Genomic DNA, 17730 nt, shown 5'->3' on the forward strand with positions numbered 1-17730 from the left:
AATATTTTAAACAGCATTTATAGTTTAGTAAAACATGATACGCTACTGTATATAATGATAAATAGCCTTTAAAATATGCGACATACTAATGAACATTGTATATACTATTTCTAAGTGTCAAATGTATGCCAAAAGGATAAAAAAGATTTTTAATAAATAAATATGAAGCTCTATAAATTATGTAAAAAAAAAATTTCCACTATCAAAATTATAGTTATAGATCTAACTATAATTTTGATAGTGGAAAATTTTTTTTTTTATATAATTTCATCGGTGGTTTTGTATTTGGTACCTTATAGTAAGCCTTAGAGTGTTGAATTATTTTTTTCAGGGTTGTAGTAGGAGTACAGGGGCTGATAGGGGTGGGGTGTCCAAACACTGATACTGCCACCTGTGTATTTAACAAGTTAATATATATAACAACTATTACAGCGTTTCAACACGGAGGGCGAGTGCCATGCAACAACGCTACTCACATATAAATACGTGACCCTTGTGATTAATTTTCACTGATGAAAAATGATTCTTTTGCATTTTAAACAGTCTTTATTTTGGGTATGTCATGAATAGGATAAATATATTCGTGTATAAGGTGAACTCATTAATTACTGAATTTATTGAACTCGTTTAATAAATTCAGGATTGAACCTAACGTACGTTACACTTAGTATAACGCACGCGTCGGGATAATAATCAAACAATGTTTGTGATATTTTGGTTTCATCTTTACAAAATTTAAATCTGAGAATGCGTGTTCTTACAGTTCCTTCTTTCTTTTTTTACTAATTCCAAGTATTGATAATAATGAATGTTTTAGAACCATGATTTGTAATTTAGCTAAATCCGATATTAAGTTTATGCCTTTAAAAGATTGATCATTTTGTGTTTATAATATATGTGATAATTTTTTTTAGTCGAAGCAGTTACATACTTTTAGTTGATAGCTGAACATTTACCTTTAAATTTATCAGTTATGTTTTGGAATAATTCTCGCAGTACCCCCCCCCCCCACCACTCCCTCCCCCACTCCCCTCACCAATGTACTTATTATAGTAACTGAATATTTAAATTTACTGAAAATATCGCTTTATAATACGTATACTGTTTGCATTCACCACATGTCATGTTTTTTGAAATTTGCATTTACTCTGTAATCTCATATGTCTATTGATTTGTTCTGTTCTGTTCTGATATAAAACTGTTTCAATTCAAATGCTAGTTTGTAATTCAAGTTCCAATCTTTTATAATTCAAATTTTGATCTTTTTTGATGATATGGATACAGCAGTTTTAAGACAGCTGTTTTTTAGAGGAACCTCCTGGCAGGGGAGAATGTCACGGGTTGCTTTAATTACTTGTTACGTTCAGTCTGGGACAAAGAATAATTATGAGCATTCATTTTGCTGTATTTGTCAATAAACGCGGGAAAATAATGCTTTATATCTGCGCACGCGCCAATTATTGTTTGTTTACGTACGTAGCGTCTTTTGTCGTATGCTTTCCATTTCATTCATTTACTTAAAATAGTGCTTACATTTGCATTTGCATCTCTCTATTATTGTAGGCCTAATGTTGTAGTGAATGTATTTTTTATATCGTATTATAATATACAATGAAAATGTCACACAACATACGTATGAAGCGGCCTTTCCTAAGAAGAAAATATTTTCGTTTACGATAAAATAATTAATTCTTGAAGTGTATTTACCAAAAGGTATGAGTAATTGCGCATGCCCAAAGTTACTTCCGGAGTATTTTGATTTGTAAATTTTGAGTAAAATATTTGGAAAATGGAATGAAAACCACTCGAACAGAATGAATTATATAGCCCTAATAGTTTTGTTAACTTTCGTATCCACAGGTTAGTAGAAAAATGTCGTTTATCTTGCGATACAAGTTTTGGTTACATTATTTACCTTTTGGACAGGTAAATTCAGGTAGAAATAATTTCATTTTGTAGGAGACTAGGTGAATCATTGCTTCTGCTTCACAAATATTTTTTAACGGAATGGTTGCTGACTTATTTCAATTAGTTACACTATTTCTCAACTTTAATTGAATACTGTATATGGTAGAAATACCTGGCAGATTTTCTGCTTTCCACCTGCAGACAGCTTTGATCAATAATATATATGAAATTAGGCAAAGCCTATGATCAGGGAAGTCGGTAAAAAAAATTGTTCATTTTTCCATTTTAAAGGAGTCATTCGGTATTTCATGCACAGCTTCAGTTTTCACTCTGAACACTTGACAATTATCATTGATCCGAACAGTTGCGATTGTTCCGTTGTCGGAATATTCCACTTATCATGATTGAATTATTTTGAAATGTCAGCGTCCAACTAGATCTGATACTTAAAATTTCATGGATAATCAAGATTAGGTATAAAATTTTCTATATTTTTTAATTGTTTTTTATTTGATTTCCTTTTTAATATTACACAGTCATGTAGTATATAGCCCGGGCAAGCCAAAACGTCGAGGTCCCAGCCTTTGCCAAATCCCCGTATAAGTTGGTGATTACATGGGGAAGTCAAATTGTGGGCACATGCTTCCAATAACAGACCAGTCACAACTTTATGCCTAAAAAATAATTGGCTAGGTGTTCCGATTAAAAACAGAAGCGGTGCTTGAAATACCAAATGACTCTTTTAAAACGAAAATTGTAAAATAAAAATGAACATTTTTTTTTCTTCTGACTTAATTCCCTATTCATAGACTTTGCCTACTTTCATATTATAGATCTATATCTATCTTCCATTAATTTGAAAACAAATCATATGGTAGTATATTGTGAAAGACAATGATTTTATTTTTTCTATAGTATGGTGTGCTGACCCGAAAGTTGTCCTTAGGTACACATTTCCAAAGACTGTGATCAGAAGTAACTACAAGACAGTTGTCGTAGAAAAAGACAGCGATTGTTTTTTGGCCTGTATTGTGGATAACAAACCGGCTGATAAAAAGGTATGGTGATTGTTTTTCAAAAATTTATACTTATTATAGATAGAGAGGTGCATGCCTTGTGATTGACATGTCTGTCTCACAGTGTACTGCTACATGAATCTATGGTTAATTCAGTAATGACATTCCTTTGGCCAAATTAGAGAAAAAACTATGACTATTGTAGTTGGTCAGTGAGTAAATTCAATAAAGTCTTCTTGAAAGTTGTCAGTACACATATTCCCAACAATTTAATAGATTTATTTATTGTATATGTTCACAATAGCAAAAAGCCAGTGTTCAAATAAATAGATATTAATAAAAAATGTTTTTTTGTTTGTTTTATTTCAGGTTCAATGGTTGGTACAGAACTTCCGTACAAACACACCCATTCCTATATCTACTGATACAGACACTCAGAATGCCTTCAAATATCAGATAGATAAGCCTGCCGCCAACAACTGGCGCTTGAAGATCCAGAATGCTCAAGAGTCAGACCAGGCTCTCTATATATGCAGAGTCCAGCTTGGCGGGCAGCAGAACGCTAACGACAGTCGTATGATACAAGTTATTCGTAAGTATTTGGGGTTTTCTCTTTATAGTTATATTTAAAATTCTTTTTGATACCGCTTTCAAGAGAATATGCTCATTTCCTTCGGTGTCAAGTCAAGTTGAATTAGTAGTATGTTTCAAAAGATTGGCAATTACTATGGTCCTTGAGGGAAATTGTTTAAGATACAATATAAAAATTTATCTAAATTATAAAAAGACTGCCCCACTCATTTCAAAACCTGAGCATTTCTGATGTATTCTGAATGATATTTATAGAAATTTCTTTTGGTTGTTGTTTTGTTTTATTTTTCATTGTAAAATATAAAATTGAACACAATTATGGCAAAATGTCATGCTATTTTTATTTTTACCTGTTTCTTTGGCCATTTACTCTCGGGTCACGCTCCCTTCACAGCTCACTGAATACACTTGCGTTACTTCAGACAGTGAGCGATAGTTAAACATCCGACAGATGCTCAGGAGAGTACACTTGGATGGGCATAATACCACTTTGTCGTACCAGCTAGCAATGAAATAGAGAATATCACCTCCATAAGTAATAACTGATTAACGCCAAGTTCCTACTGTCACAATTGAAACATGAAAATTTTATCTTATATTTTCAGAGAAACCACAGATTATCGATATCTTTACAAGTTCTAACACAATCAAGAAAGAGGGTGACCCTCTAGAACTGACTTGTGATGCTAGTGGTATCCCAAAACCTGTCATCAGCTGGACTATGGTGGGAGGTGGTGTCCTACCAACTGGGGGGAGAGAGCTCACTGTAAGTTATAAATGCCATTCATCTGTATGCTTTGTAATTACCGAGAATATCTATCTTAACACTTACTTCACTAAATACTAAGTCTTGTACCTTAAAATAATGAACTTACCCAAAGTAATTATTTTTTCAGGAAAATTTCAATATAACTAACTCAACCCTAACTTCTCATAACATTTTAAATGGACTATTCTTCAATCTGGACAAAGCCATTCATCATTTTTGGGGAAAAGTTCAAATATGTTCTGAATAGCCTTAACAGTGCAGACTATAAGCAGCTTCATTACACAAATTCAACAGGTTAAACCTGGGTTTAAAATATCAAAATGATTTCATGGATTATAGTTGTGCCATGGGGAATTGTTATATCAATTTGTGTGGGTGCTTTTGATAATTAAACCCAAACAGAACCTGAAAGAAATGTAAAACTTTTTCTTGTGTTAAAATGGTACTCAAATAAAAAAATATCAATAATATAATTAATAATAATGATTGATGGAAACATGTCTTGTGTATATTTTATCTAAAAGCAAATATAAATAGATTGTGTGTTAATGATTTGACTGTTTCCAGGCGCCATCTATCAAGGTTGACAGTGTGGATAGGGACATGAAAGGAGCTTATAAATGTAAAGCTGAGAATATTGCGGGAACCGATATCCGTAGCATATACCTCAATGTACAGTGTAAGTAAAGATTTTTATTTTATTTAAACTTTGTCATAGTTAGTCTGCAAGGTTGTTCAAATTACTTGAAATACTGTCACCCAGGGTTCAAATCTTGCATAAGATGTAAACCAAGCAATTCAACCATTGCAATTCAGAAACTTGGAACTGCAAAACCTTTGCCACCAGTAAAAAGCTTTTTCTGTTTTTTATCGGTAATTTTTGCAACTAGTAAAAAGCTTTTGCCACCAATAAAAAAGCCTTTGCAACCAGTAAAAAAGCCTTTGCCACCAGTATAAAAGTCTTTGCAACCAATAAAAAAGTATGCCACCAGTAAAAAAACCTTTGCTTAAAAAAAGACTTTGCCACTAGAAAAAGCATTGGCCACCAGTGAAAAAGCCTTTGCCACCAGTAAAACGTCTTTGCCACCAGTGAAAAAGCCTTTGCCACCAGTAAAAATAGCCTTTGCTAACAGTAAAAAAGCCTTTGCCACCAGTAAAAAAGCCTTGGCCACCACTAGAAAAGCCTTTGCTAACAGTAAAAAAAGCCTTTGGGACCAGTGAAAAAGCCTTTGCCACCAGTAAAAAAGCCTTGGCCACAAATGAAAAAGTCTTTGCCACCATTATCCAGTAAACTTCACCAACAGTAAAAACACCTTTGCCACCAAAATAAAGGCCAGTCTGAATAACATTTTGTTGTTCTGAAAATATTTCACTAAAAAGTAATTTCTTCACAGATTTATAAATTGATTTTACGAGAATTTGAAATACCTTACTTTTCTTTATTGTTGCATTCGTCTTCTTTCAGTCCAGCCTCAAGTAAGGGCCAAAGAGGAGGTAGTAGCACAAGCTGTGGGCTATAGTCGTGAACTGACCTGTCTGGCTGCGGGTAACCCAGTTCCTGATGAATCACAGATGTATTGGTCTAGAGATGGAGTACCATTGGATGATAGAAACAAGTAAGAAATTGTTAATTAAATGCAATCTATTTTGTAGAAAATCTGGCCATTGAATGTTTTACATTTTATGTTTTGTATTGATTTTGAAAACATAAGAAAAGATTTTCCCCAGAAGGGAAAGTAACAGATGTCTTATCTATGAAATTGGTGGCAAACATATTAATTAAAATTGTCGTCTTTCATGCTGCACATGTATGTGATTCTGCAAACTGTATTAAACCCTAACCTTTAAGAAATTGAAAGTGATAAGCCTGGCTAATAGCTTGATTTCTGTATTTTGACCGGACTGTTCCATATTGAAAGCTGGGCAAATCAATTTCACAAATTTCAGCAGGTAAGGATCAATACTCAATAGCAGATTATAATATGTAGTTGTATGTTGTTGTTTTTTTTGTTTTTTTTTTCAAAAAGTCACATGTATACAAGTTAACCATACATAAATCTGTTACATGTGTCAGTGGGATTTAAAACCCAACCAAAATATTTTTTTTTAAAGTGAAGACTGAAAATAATGCACATTTTTTTAACATTTCAATGCCTGTTTATACAGGTGTTAATTATATATTTATAAATGAAATATTGATGAAATAAAATGTGTATTTTCATTTCCGTATTTTTACTGTAAAACTTTATTTTTCACTGCAGTGGAATATATTTTCCATAGTTTCACTGATGTCTTGCCAGACTACTGTCATCTAAATTAATCAGTTTCCAAACTTTAAAGGGGTAATGTCAGAAAAGAGAAAAATGTATATAAAAAACAGAAAATTTATGTTTTTTTTCTATATAACACTTGATGAAAATAAATCCTGTATTTATAGAAAAAAAACCTTAAATATCCCCTATTTATTTGTAGATACGCTGAGGAGTATTACTTTGGGTCGAACTACGTCTTGATGAAACTGATTATACAAGATATTACTGAGAATGATTTCGGACAGTACAGGTGTTACGCTGAAAACATTGAGGGAAATGAGAATGCATTTGTTGAGCTACAGCGTAAGTGGTCTTTATTGCATTTTATTGGTATATCAACAGATATTAAATTGTTTACAATTGATATTTATATTTGACCATTTACAAAACTGAATTTCTTTATGGACATGTTCTTCTGGTACCAAATTGTGTGTTATTCTAAGGGATTTTTTTATTATCAAAGACCAGTAACCAACAGTAAGGAATATGATTGTACAGAAAGCATAGAAGATATGGGAGCGGGGCTAAGTTTTATTCCGATGGAATTGGCCTGACCAAATTATTGTAGTTTGTGCTTAGAGACACTGAATCCATTTGTTAAAATAAATAATCAGGATACACATTGTCTGATAATACTGTATGTTTGTAACAATGATTTTCATTGGATAAAAATTATCATGATGTTTAAACGATGCTACATTATAACATATTTCTTCAAACATGGCTGCTACAAATTTATGACCTTTAATTTTCATCATTTGTGACGTTTAGTTTTATATACATGACTGTTGTCAATTTATGAAGAAATCTCGCTATTTTCTGTATAAGAGAAAATTTGCTGTATTATAAAGTCATTATAAATATTCTTGACCGGTTATATGACCGTATATATAATTGGTAATGGTTGTTTTCAATATAACCCTTGTCTAGTGGCTCTGGTTATAACTTGTTTAAAATGTTTATAACTGATCATTAATATGGAGACATTACAAGAAATAATTATTTTGTTCAAAACATGTAGTTTACAGCAATTTTTTTCTTCTGAATTTCAGAGTCGTCATCGCAAGTTATTGAGCGGCCTGGTATGAGCGGCAGTTCCATGTTAACTTTCAGTATAACAACAATAACAATGTTGGTGGTGACAGTGTTGCTGCACTGTTGTTAATTGTCACGTTTTTAACTGTTTTATCATTCCTCATTGAACTTTTATTCAGATTGGACCAATTAGTGTAATTAACTCTTAGCCAGCTATCAGTATCTGAATCTTCTTGTGTAACCAGTGCAGACCAATACCAGCCGGTACTATCTGCGCTGCCTGATCATGGTCTACACTTTTCACAATTCAGTCTGCACATTATATTAAAATATATATTGAATTTTCCTTACAAAATGATGACGAGCCTTATTCAGATACGGGCAAATTCATTTAAGATATTTAGTGTGGTATTTTAGGTTAATTTTTTGGACTCATTGATTTTATCAAGGGAGAGAATTTATCATGATATAATTCTACAATTACGGAAAAATCATTCAATTTTCTGAGTGCCTGTATAGTCACTTGTTTACATTATTTTATTTTCATGACATACTGCTGTAATTTTAAAAAAAATTGTGCATCCTTTTTAAAGAATTTTCTTTGTTTCTTTACATAAATATGGTATGAAATGGTTTCTAAGTAAATTTTCCAAATTTTCATGAAATTTAACTTTGGCATTGAAAAATGGCTAGTGAAACTTTTTCTCCACTTTTTAACAAATTTTAAACTTGATTTAGTACATGTAGTAATTTTATAGTAAATTTCCCAGGTTGTATGCATTTTTTTATAATATGGTTTGAATCAGTTAATAATCAGTCTAGTTTTCATTAATTGTACATACCTCCACTTTTCATTTAATGAAAGGAAAACATAATAAATAATTGTATATATATTCTGTTTTTACACATTTCTAGATATTTCATTAACATATTCATTGTAAAATATGCTTCATTATTGTAGTTCTAGGAAAAATTAACATATCATGTATATATATAGATCTTTTATTACCTTCAATTGTACAGTGCTTTTAATCTTTTAGTATACTCAAAGTAAGGAATCTTCAACTTTTAAACCGTCTTTGATTTGTATGTTGTGTGGAATTTCAAATATGAAGGGAGGTAATTCTGGGAGGTTAAATGAAAAATTGTCTCCACTCACTGCTGGGTTTTAGTTCTTTGAACATGCTATTTTGCAAAGAAAGATCTTTTTTTAAGTAAGTCTAACATTTCCAGCACTTTCAGTCTAAACAAAATTAATGTTTAATGTATTGTCATGATTTTCATGCTTTTCTGTGATGTTTTAGGTAGATTGCCTCCCTTTATAGATTAGATTATAGAATGTACATATCAGTTTTGTAATCTTTTGTGTTTGGTCAATAATCAGACTCGGAAAGAATCTCCATATGTATAAAAATATACTGAATGTTTGTTAACTTTATTCTGATTCTAAGCAATTTTACCAAGTAAACCTATTTCCTATATCTATGAAATCTCATTATTTCAATGTTAAGAGATTACATTTAAAAGCATTTTAAACTGCTTTTTCAATTGTGATATTCAGCTATGATTTAAAAAAATTTCTTCCTTACTTAGAGTGGCAATAGTTAAGTTTTATAATTCATGGAGCATATACACGATCACGTACAGTTTAATGACACTTCAATAGGTAGCAAATTATATAATCTTAATACATATTTCAGCCAATATAAATTATTTGTAATTTTATTGAACGCAAAATGTTTTTTTTTCTATATTAAGGTAGGTAGACTCAAATTTAAGAAAGATTTATAATTAACACATGTACAAAAATTCTCAACATTTTACTTCTACATGTTATATGCAATATTTTTCCTGGTATATTATCATTTTTATACACAAATAAAATATTTTCTTACATATATGTATATGAAGTGGTTTTGTTGTTATTATTTTCCCTATGTGTTTTGTATTAGCTCATTCTTTGGTAACTTAAGTAAACTTAATTTGTAAATGGCATGTGAAAGCTTTAAAGTCTCTAATTACCTCAGATGTCACTTTGTACATGTATGTTACACTCACACATATATCAAAGTAGCACTTTCGAGATTACTATGAAGAACTATGAGGCACTTTGCTTCAAGTTAACACCTTGAGCATTGAAATTTGTTTTACAACAATAAGATTGGAGAACTTCTTTTAAAACTTGAGAAACCTAACCTAGTAAATGATGGTCATTCTTTAAAAACAGAAGTCAATTCAATTAATTATTTTCGTCTGATAAAAAAATGTTCTTGTTTATGATGATTTTAGGTCTATGGTTCAACAAAGAAATTTTTTTAACTAATGTCTTACTCTGCTCCTGTGTATATTATATTTACAAAGTTTGTCATGGACAACTCTCTCCACTTTTTCAAAGGGTCATAACTTTGCAAAAAAATAATTTCAGTATTATCTGCCCTTTTCATGAATATAAACAAGTATATCAAGTTTGAAGTGACTAGCTTAAATAGTTTTCGAGAAAATGGACCTTATCCAGAAAGTTTAAAATGCTGATGCCGGCAATTTTTTGTACTTGAGAACATATATTCTTAGCTTTGTTTCCAAATGGTAAGGATAACAAAACATGATTTAAGTATATTGTGAGTGTTAATCCGTGCTGTTCTAAAGAAATTAGAAACTTAGAGAGAATGGTTCTAATTTCTGTAAAAACTTTATGGATGAATACTTAGTGGTAAGCTTTAACTGGCTTCAATAATATTCACTTTATTACGTCACTACCAGTCTGCTGGATTCACAGTTACCTGAATGGTGGTATTGGCCTGATAAATATGCATGATTTACGTCACTTTGCGACCAAAGATGCATTTACCCTTGTGTCTTAGTTGGGAAAGATGGAGGACGGCAATGCGGCTGACGTGAGTTATCATTTGCTTGATATTAAAACATTATTTTAGAAAAACATTTCATTGTCCAAACTTTATATCGCTTAGTCTAAAAATAGTTAAAGGCTTTTTTGGTGATGGTTACCAATGATCCACTATCGTTCGCTTCAATATAAGGGAGTTAACTTGTTCTACACTGAATGAGGAAGCATGTAGGAGTTGTGTGCCCACTAGTGACGTTATTTAAAAATATTGTCTATCTATGGATGGGTATATTGAGGAATAATAAAACAGTGAAGTGTTCTAAATAAAACTAACTGAAGTCACCCGAGATGTTCCAAATGTTTGAAAGAATTTCGTTGCTACCTAGTATTCGGTGATGTTTTAACATAACGATAGACATAAACTTGCAGCGTTGTGACGTCACAGAAGAAGTCAACTGACGTTACTCATTAGCAACGTCATATAGCGCCCGGAAAACTACAGCAGCTCTTTTGAAATCAATAAAGCATGGAGAATTAATGGCTAGCGAAAATCCAGGCTGTTTTATTTGGCTCATAAGTTTAAAGAAGTCTTGCAACGAAAGGGTGAGTAGAATTAAAGAATATAAACATTCAATTAAGATGATAGTAAAGAGTTAGGGAAGCACGAATTCCTTTAGTGAATTTGATAATAATAATAATAATAATTATAATAGATCTAATCATAATAATAATAAAAGATTTAATAATAATTATTATTATTATAATAATAAATAGATTCTTATAACAATAATGACGATGATGATGATAAAGAGATGACAAATAATGAAAGATGAAATAATTAATGCAAATATAATTCTTAGATTTTAGTGGATTTATACATGTCCAGTATCGATAAATATATAATGGCGATACATAGGAAAATTATAGTTATTAAATATTTGATGAAAATCCCGAAACTTAATGATAATACCATATTAAAAAAACATATAATTTCTTAAGAAAAGATACGGACAATGGGGTAACATACGATGGTAAAAACTGGGCGTATCAGGTTAAATGTATATTAAAAAACATAGTCAAATATATTGGTACATGTACATCAGGACATCAGTGAAATAAATGTTCTATATATAAATTAAGATACAGTATTAATGTTTCTATCTTAAAAGACTTTCGATCTGCTTTACTCCAGAATGATTACATACATATGAATTGTATCAATTAAAGTCCTTACATAGGCTCTGTATGACTTTAGATAAAGTAACTAAATAAAGTAATTCTAATAGCTGCAAATCACAATGTTTCGTGATACTAGTTGATAAGAATTTTTGCAAGGGAAGGGAAACAATTCGCACAAAAATTGTCTATTGACACAAAGTCTTGCAGAGTTCTCGCCCAACCAGTATAGTTCTGACAATTATGCACAATGATATTTTTATCTACATATATGTGTATAAATACTAATCAAATATATATTATTCTAATGTGATTGGCATTCGTCAGGCAATGGACTTCTCGGTTAAACATACGCATATTTCTAGGTTAAGAAATCCCGTGTCTCACTTTTGCACTGTTTCAATGTAAATCGATAACAATTTTGTTGTTACAATTTGAATGTCGAATAAAAGTTATGTTAATATGTTATGTTAAAAAATAATCAGGATGAATAGCTGTAAACAGAAAAAAATGGTTTACTTAAATTTTAATGAAAGTAGCTAGATATTTCAGTGCCAGTAAGGAATATTGAAAATGTTTTACCATTAATGGACATCTCTTTTACAGTTTGCAAGATTTCGAAACCGCTTGCGCCAAAGATACTATGCAAGAAGAGGCAAGACTCTTGACCCAGAAACCCTGTTAAATGAAACAGGTACTGCTGACATGGTCGTCGGAAAGATTGCTGGCAAGTCAAACAAAGTCGTTCCTCAAAAGTTGCCATCTAAGAATGGTAAAATCATTTTGTGATACGCTATATTTACTAAATGAATTCTCAAATTTTAGCGCAGCAGTATTATTTGTTTGACAAATAAAAAGAAATTTGGAATTTTTAAAAAACTTTTGTTTGTGTGAGTCAGCATACTTATATACAAAGATGATACTAAAAAGTAAAAACTTGATTCTGTTAATTTTATAATACGAATAAAAATGAAGTAACTTGAAATTTACTTAAAAAAATCCGGAAACCTATTATTTTCCAGACGATGCTGTTGATACAGAAAATGCAACAGTGGCAGAGATCATTGCAGACGACAATTCCACAGCAGACGACAGACTTGGTAAATATGAGTATTTTTACTCAATCATTTTTACAATTTCATTAATTAACAATTATATCAAATTATAAAGAATTCCAAAATCTTCTTTTTTTTCGATTTTGTCAAAACGCTGAAAAATACTCATAGATATATATACGACATTTTGCGGTGTTGCTACATTTAATGGCGACCCGCAATTTCATTAAATATGAATGTTCGAGTATAATGCCTGAATTAAAACGTACATTTACATCTACATACTGATAATTTGTATGACAACAACAACAGCCATAAAGCCTAAAATGCATTATTTTCTATTTTCAAAAGTTTTTTAAATTTAATGTTAGGCCTATGTGTCTTTTTTACATTTTTTATTTATAAATATTCATTTACCATAAAGCTGAGAAATCTTTTGCTTCTTTTGAACTTTTGGCAATTGTTGAAATTGTGACTAAGTATTTTGATGGAAGTAAAAATACCAGCCTGACTACCCTTTCCTACATTTATGACAATTTATTTCACTTCAGATCATTTCTATCCGGGTGATAAGCATCTAAATCTAAAAATTCTAAACTCTATCAAATCTAAAAATTCTAAACTCTAACCTGCTTAGAACCATTATTATTATTATTTTTTTTTTAAACTATTATTATAACATTTTAAAATGTTTTTCTTTTTTCTAAAGAGGAATATAATGTATTATGTATCAATTTCAGAGATATACTGTGCCTTTAAGTAATGTCTAAATTCTCAATTACATTAAATAAAGTTTTACAAAATCTTTTAGTTGCAGAATACGTGACAGGCATCATAAACAAGGCAGCCGACAGTCTGAGACAGGAGTTGCCTAGCAACACAACGACTGTAACTGTGAGGCCAGCAGACGACAACGTATCTTTGTCCTCCAGTGTCATAAGCCGTAAGTGATGTGATTTATGCATTTTTATTTCATGCTTTCCAGTGTTTTATTGTAATATATCAGATGATTATATTCTGATAAACCACTAGTGAAATTTATAAAATATAATTTTCACTGTAGCCGGACTATATCCGAATGCGGATGAAAAGAAAATCATAACTAAATGGAATAACAATCAGAAATAAATGCTGTCATACGTAAATTGTGCTTCTTAAGGAAGAGAAAGTCGATGTCACTATACATTCTGTTAAAAATGTAACAAAATTAGAGAAATTTAACAAAACTATATTTCAAAATTGATGATGTGACGTAATGAAGTGATGACGTCACATAGGAGAATGCGCGACGTTACGCGGCAAAATCAATAAAAAATACTTAAAATCACTTAAAAAGCATGAAATAAAAAGAAAATTTATTTGTTTTACATATAAGATTGAAATATAATATATTTCATTCGTGAACACCAGCTATTATATTTTCACGAGTACGCCACTCGTGAAAATATTGCATCTGGTGTTCACTCAGTGAAATTATATTTCAATCTTACACGCAAAACAAACAAATATCCTCTTTGTATATCCGGATACCAGGCGAATGAGGTGGGGAAATAAGCGGGGTTTGATATTTTTCTTGTCCCTTCACTTTAAATTAAATAATTAAATGCGGTATTTTTTGTGTGCCAAAATGAACCAGGACAGCGCCGTGATGGCCTTTAGCCGGATTAAATGGTTGGGTCATTACAAGGTGTAAGAAAATCCAATTGCCAAAGTCCTTGTCATTCGTCGGGGGTGGGGACAGTGGCTGTTGATGAGATTGCCCCGTGCATGACACAAAGTGTGTTTATGTATTAAATAAAAAATTTCCTACATTGTCAAAGGTCATCATTTATACCATAAATCATATAGACATAGCTAGTGCTGTCTTTACCTTATAACTGACTTTATGGATATAAGCCTAATAAAAGAATATCGTTTTAAGGTTATATATTTTTAAGGGCATTTTCATGATATTAATCATGACAAGAAAACCCGTGGTATAAGAAGCAGTTACACCAGCCTCAAATAAACCTGACAGTTCTCGGCATTTCAGTTGACAGTCAATCAAATGACGAAAATTGTCCAGCTTTATCTGTTCATGCACAAGGTTTATCCTGGCTATGTACTTTTTATGTGGTCTTTATGTTTTCAGCTTCACTCTTTTTATACCGTAGCCTGTTTGTTTTCATCTTGACTTCCGGTAAATTTATGAGCTTTTTGCCATCCTGTTTCCGGTAGTTGTCTGGCAGGTACCAATTATAAACGGTTTTGCCACGTTTTAACGCGGCCTTTTACCATGTTGGAAGTTAGCTCTTGTTTTACTTATGAGTAGTGTTTAAGTGTACATGCACATGACAGTAATATTTTTTCTTTCACAGAAATTGCTGATATGGCTGTCACGGAGAGCCTGTCAAATATTGTGACAGCTGCCAACATCAACCAGTCTGCTATTAGAAAGGCTAAAACTATCAAAGAATTCAAGGGTAAGAGATGTTGATGAATATTTTGTGACAAACTAAAATTTTTACACTTAGAGCATTCAGTGCAAGAAGTTTACAGAACGTCGGTGGTTCTACTCAAGTGCTCGTCTGTACCTGAAATGACGCATAGAAGAGCGCCTGAGGTCTTCCTCCGCTAGTAAAGCTGGAAAAAGCGCCATGCGACGGAAAACCCAATAAAAAGGGGGATGAATTCGCAACTCTTTGGTATAATGAAATAAAATGCGTCGAGTCGACCGAGAGCAAAATTTATGTCATGTTAAGCTTAAAACAAAAGTACACATAATGATCGTTCTGTATCTTTTTACAGAAGCATTCGGCATAACCGGATGTGACGTCACTGATGACGGTCTTCCACCTGTAAGCGTGTATGGTAAGATTCATATAATATTATTTGTAAAGTTTGAAATGGTAAAGCTAAAGAATGTAAACAGCGTTATGCCTTCTGCAGTATTATTATAAATTCAAAAATCTTTTTATTGAAGAAAAAAATGTAAAACTGATCGTCACCACACTAAGCTTACTCTTTTAATTTCAGAGTACAAGAATAAGAAAGAAACTGCGTTCGTGTGTGTGTTTGTGTGTGTGTGTTATTTTTGTGCGTGTATTGTTTATTTGTATCTTTGTTTTGTTTGTTTCTGTCTTTGTTTTGTTTGTTTGTGTCTCTTTTATTTCTTTTTGCCTTATTTGTTTGTTTTCATCTTCATTTTTTCGTGTTCTGCTTAGGCATCGACTCATTTTTTACCATATCGTTGTCATAAAAATGTTTCTGTATTTTATTCTTACCAATAAAGTTCATTGAAACATATTTTTGTTTATTTTTACATCAAATGACTTCAAGTTCGTCTGCAACGAAATCAACGACAAATGGTGTTTTAACAATTCGCATCAGAAAATGGTGTTTTTGTGATCGCTTTTCGTCCGCCGTCCGTCCGTCCGTCCGTCCGTAAACTTTTAATTTAAACGACATCTTGTCATAAACCGCTTAGCCAATCTCATCCAAACGTCACAGGAATGTTCTTTTGGTGGTAACCTTTAAAAATTGTTCAAAGCATTTAATTCCATGCAAAACTCTTGTTGCAATGGCAACCGAAAGAAAAAAAAACACTTGAAAATATCTTCGGTTAAAAAAACAAGGAGCTAGAGCTTAGATATTTGGCATGAAACATCTTCTAGTAAGTGTTTTACAATGTTTGTTCAAATAAAAGCACTGGGAGCACTGGAGTCAAAATTGGCCTCGCCCAAGAGGGTCATTGTTTTACCATATATGTATATAGTAAAACTTAAAAATCCTCTTTTAAAATAACTCAAATAGCTAGAGCTTAGATATTTGGCATTAAACATCTTCTAGTAAGTGTCTACCAATTTATTAGAAAAAAGCCCTTGGGTCAAAATCGGCCTCGCCCAGGGGGTCATTGATTATCCTTATATACAAAAAAATCTCCTTTAAAAGACCCAATTGAACAAGTTTTCTGACTGTGAGCGATTTAGGGCCATCATGGCCCTCTTGTTTATAAGATTGTAAAATACAGTTACTCCTTATATTCTATGCTACGCGGAAATCTCCCGGAAATTTTGCTTGGATTTAGGCTTTTGGTCTTATATTACATTAAGAAAGACCCTTCAAATAAATGTAAAAACGAATCCTCAACGGAATCAGACAACTAGTTTTTTAACGGTTGGCTCGACAAAATGTTGTTCTTTACGAAAATTGACTCTTCATAATTATACGGAACAGAAAGAATAAATTGCCGGTCAAAAAATATCTCCCGGACATTTTGCTTTGGTTTAGGCTTTGAGCCTTATATTGTAGGAAGGAAGACCCTCAAAACTAATGGAAAAACAATTAAAGTTTTAACGGTTAGCTCGAGAAAACAGTTGTTCTTTTTGAAAGAAAATTACTACACTTTAAATACAGAAGGAACAAATCGCCGTTGAAAAAATGCAAAAATAAATAAAATCAAAGAGATCGGGTGATGCTCCCCGAATAAGTTTTGGACAGAGAAAAGTATACCTCTTGTAATTTCAGAGTTATGTCTCGGACAAAGTTCAAAGTGCAATAATTAAAAAATTAGGCAAGGCATGGTTACTGTTGTTGACACTGCACTTCTACTCAATGCGATCTATTGAACGACTTAGTTACTTGTTGATACCTCTTGTAGTTTCACAGTAATCAATGGTAGGATACTACGTCATCGCGCACCTGCTGAATGCTCCCACTTGGACCATTTTTTCGTCGACTCAAAGGTAAAATACAATTTTATTACAAGAAAACGTAAGAGTATTAAAAAATCATGTAGCGCACCAAAGAATGGCTATAGTACTTGAGATAATTGTAAAAAAAGTTTATAGATTTATTGCCTGGTTTAGGCCTGAAAACGGGATAAGTGTTTTTCTCTGAATGCTCCCACTCGGACTTCTCCCGAAACATATATAAAATAAGGTTGAAAACCTTCTTTAAAGTTATTTTTAACGTCCCGGAACATAAACCGAGTCATGTATACCCATTATTCTATATTAGTGTCAAATGTTTCTATTCAAAAGTC

The 17730-nt window shown here is 31.9% G+C and overlaps 2 protein-coding genes across 2 annotated transcripts; both read left to right on the plus strand.

Annotated features, from left to right (window-relative positions):
- Window positions 1-1699: 1699 nt before the first annotated feature.
- LOC132730570 (protein amalgam-like) lies at window positions 1700-9537 on the plus strand. Its single transcript, XM_060716530.1, has 8 exons — window positions 1700-1860; window positions 2824-2966; window positions 3294-3516; window positions 4121-4281; window positions 4852-4963; window positions 5750-5900; window positions 6757-6899; window positions 7649-9537. Exons 1-8 carry the CDS (start codon window positions 1815-1817, stop codon window positions 7759-7761), a joined length of 1092 nt encoding a protein of 363 aa, XP_060572513.1. The 5' UTR covers window positions 1700-1814; the 3' UTR covers window positions 7762-9537.
- A 1421-nt stretch (window positions 9538-10958) lies between these two features.
- On the plus strand, window positions 10959-17019 carry LOC132730576 (uncharacterized). Its single transcript, XM_060716537.1, has 8 exons — window positions 10959-11079; window positions 12259-12424; window positions 12675-12752; window positions 13519-13650; window positions 15065-15169; window positions 15495-15557; window positions 15723-15801; window positions 16998-17019. Exons 1-8 carry the CDS (start codon window positions 11014-11016, stop codon window positions 17017-17019), a joined length of 711 nt encoding a protein of 236 aa, XP_060572520.1. The 5' UTR covers window positions 10959-11013.
- The last annotated feature ends 711 nt before the right edge of the window (window positions 17020-17730 follow it).

The sequence above is a fragment of the Ruditapes philippinarum genome, unplaced genomic scaffold (genome assembly GCF_026571515.1).
Source record: "Ruditapes philippinarum isolate M1 unplaced genomic scaffold, ASM2657151v2 ctg771_1_1_1_1, whole genome shotgun sequence".
In the NCBI taxonomy this organism is placed as follows: domain Eukaryota; kingdom Metazoa; phylum Mollusca; class Bivalvia; order Venerida; family Veneridae; genus Ruditapes; species Ruditapes philippinarum.

Coding starts and splice junctions, on each gene's coding strand:
- LOC132730570 (XM_060716530.1), top strand. CDS start 1,815: ATGAATTATATAGCCCTAATAGTTTTGTTAACTTTCGTATCCACAG. Junction 3,517..4,120: donor TCGTATGATACAAGTTATTC/GTAAGTATTTGG, acceptor TTATATTTTCAG/AGAAACCACAGATTATCGAT. Junction 4,964..5,749: donor CATATACCTCAATGTACAGT/GTAAGTAAAGAT, acceptor GTCTTCTTTCAG/TCCAGCCTCAAGTAAGGGCC.
- LOC132730576 (XM_060716537.1), top strand. CDS start 11,014: ATGGCTAGCGAAAATCCAGGCTGTTTTATTTGGCTCATAAGTTTAAAG. Junction 11,080..12,258: donor AGAAGTCTTGCAACGAAAGG/GTGAGTAGAATT, acceptor TCTCTTTTACAG/TTTGCAAGATTTCGAAACCG. Junction 13,651..15,064: donor GTCCTCCAGTGTCATAAGCC/GTAAGTGATGTG, acceptor TTTCTTTCACAG/AAATTGCTGATATGGCTGTC.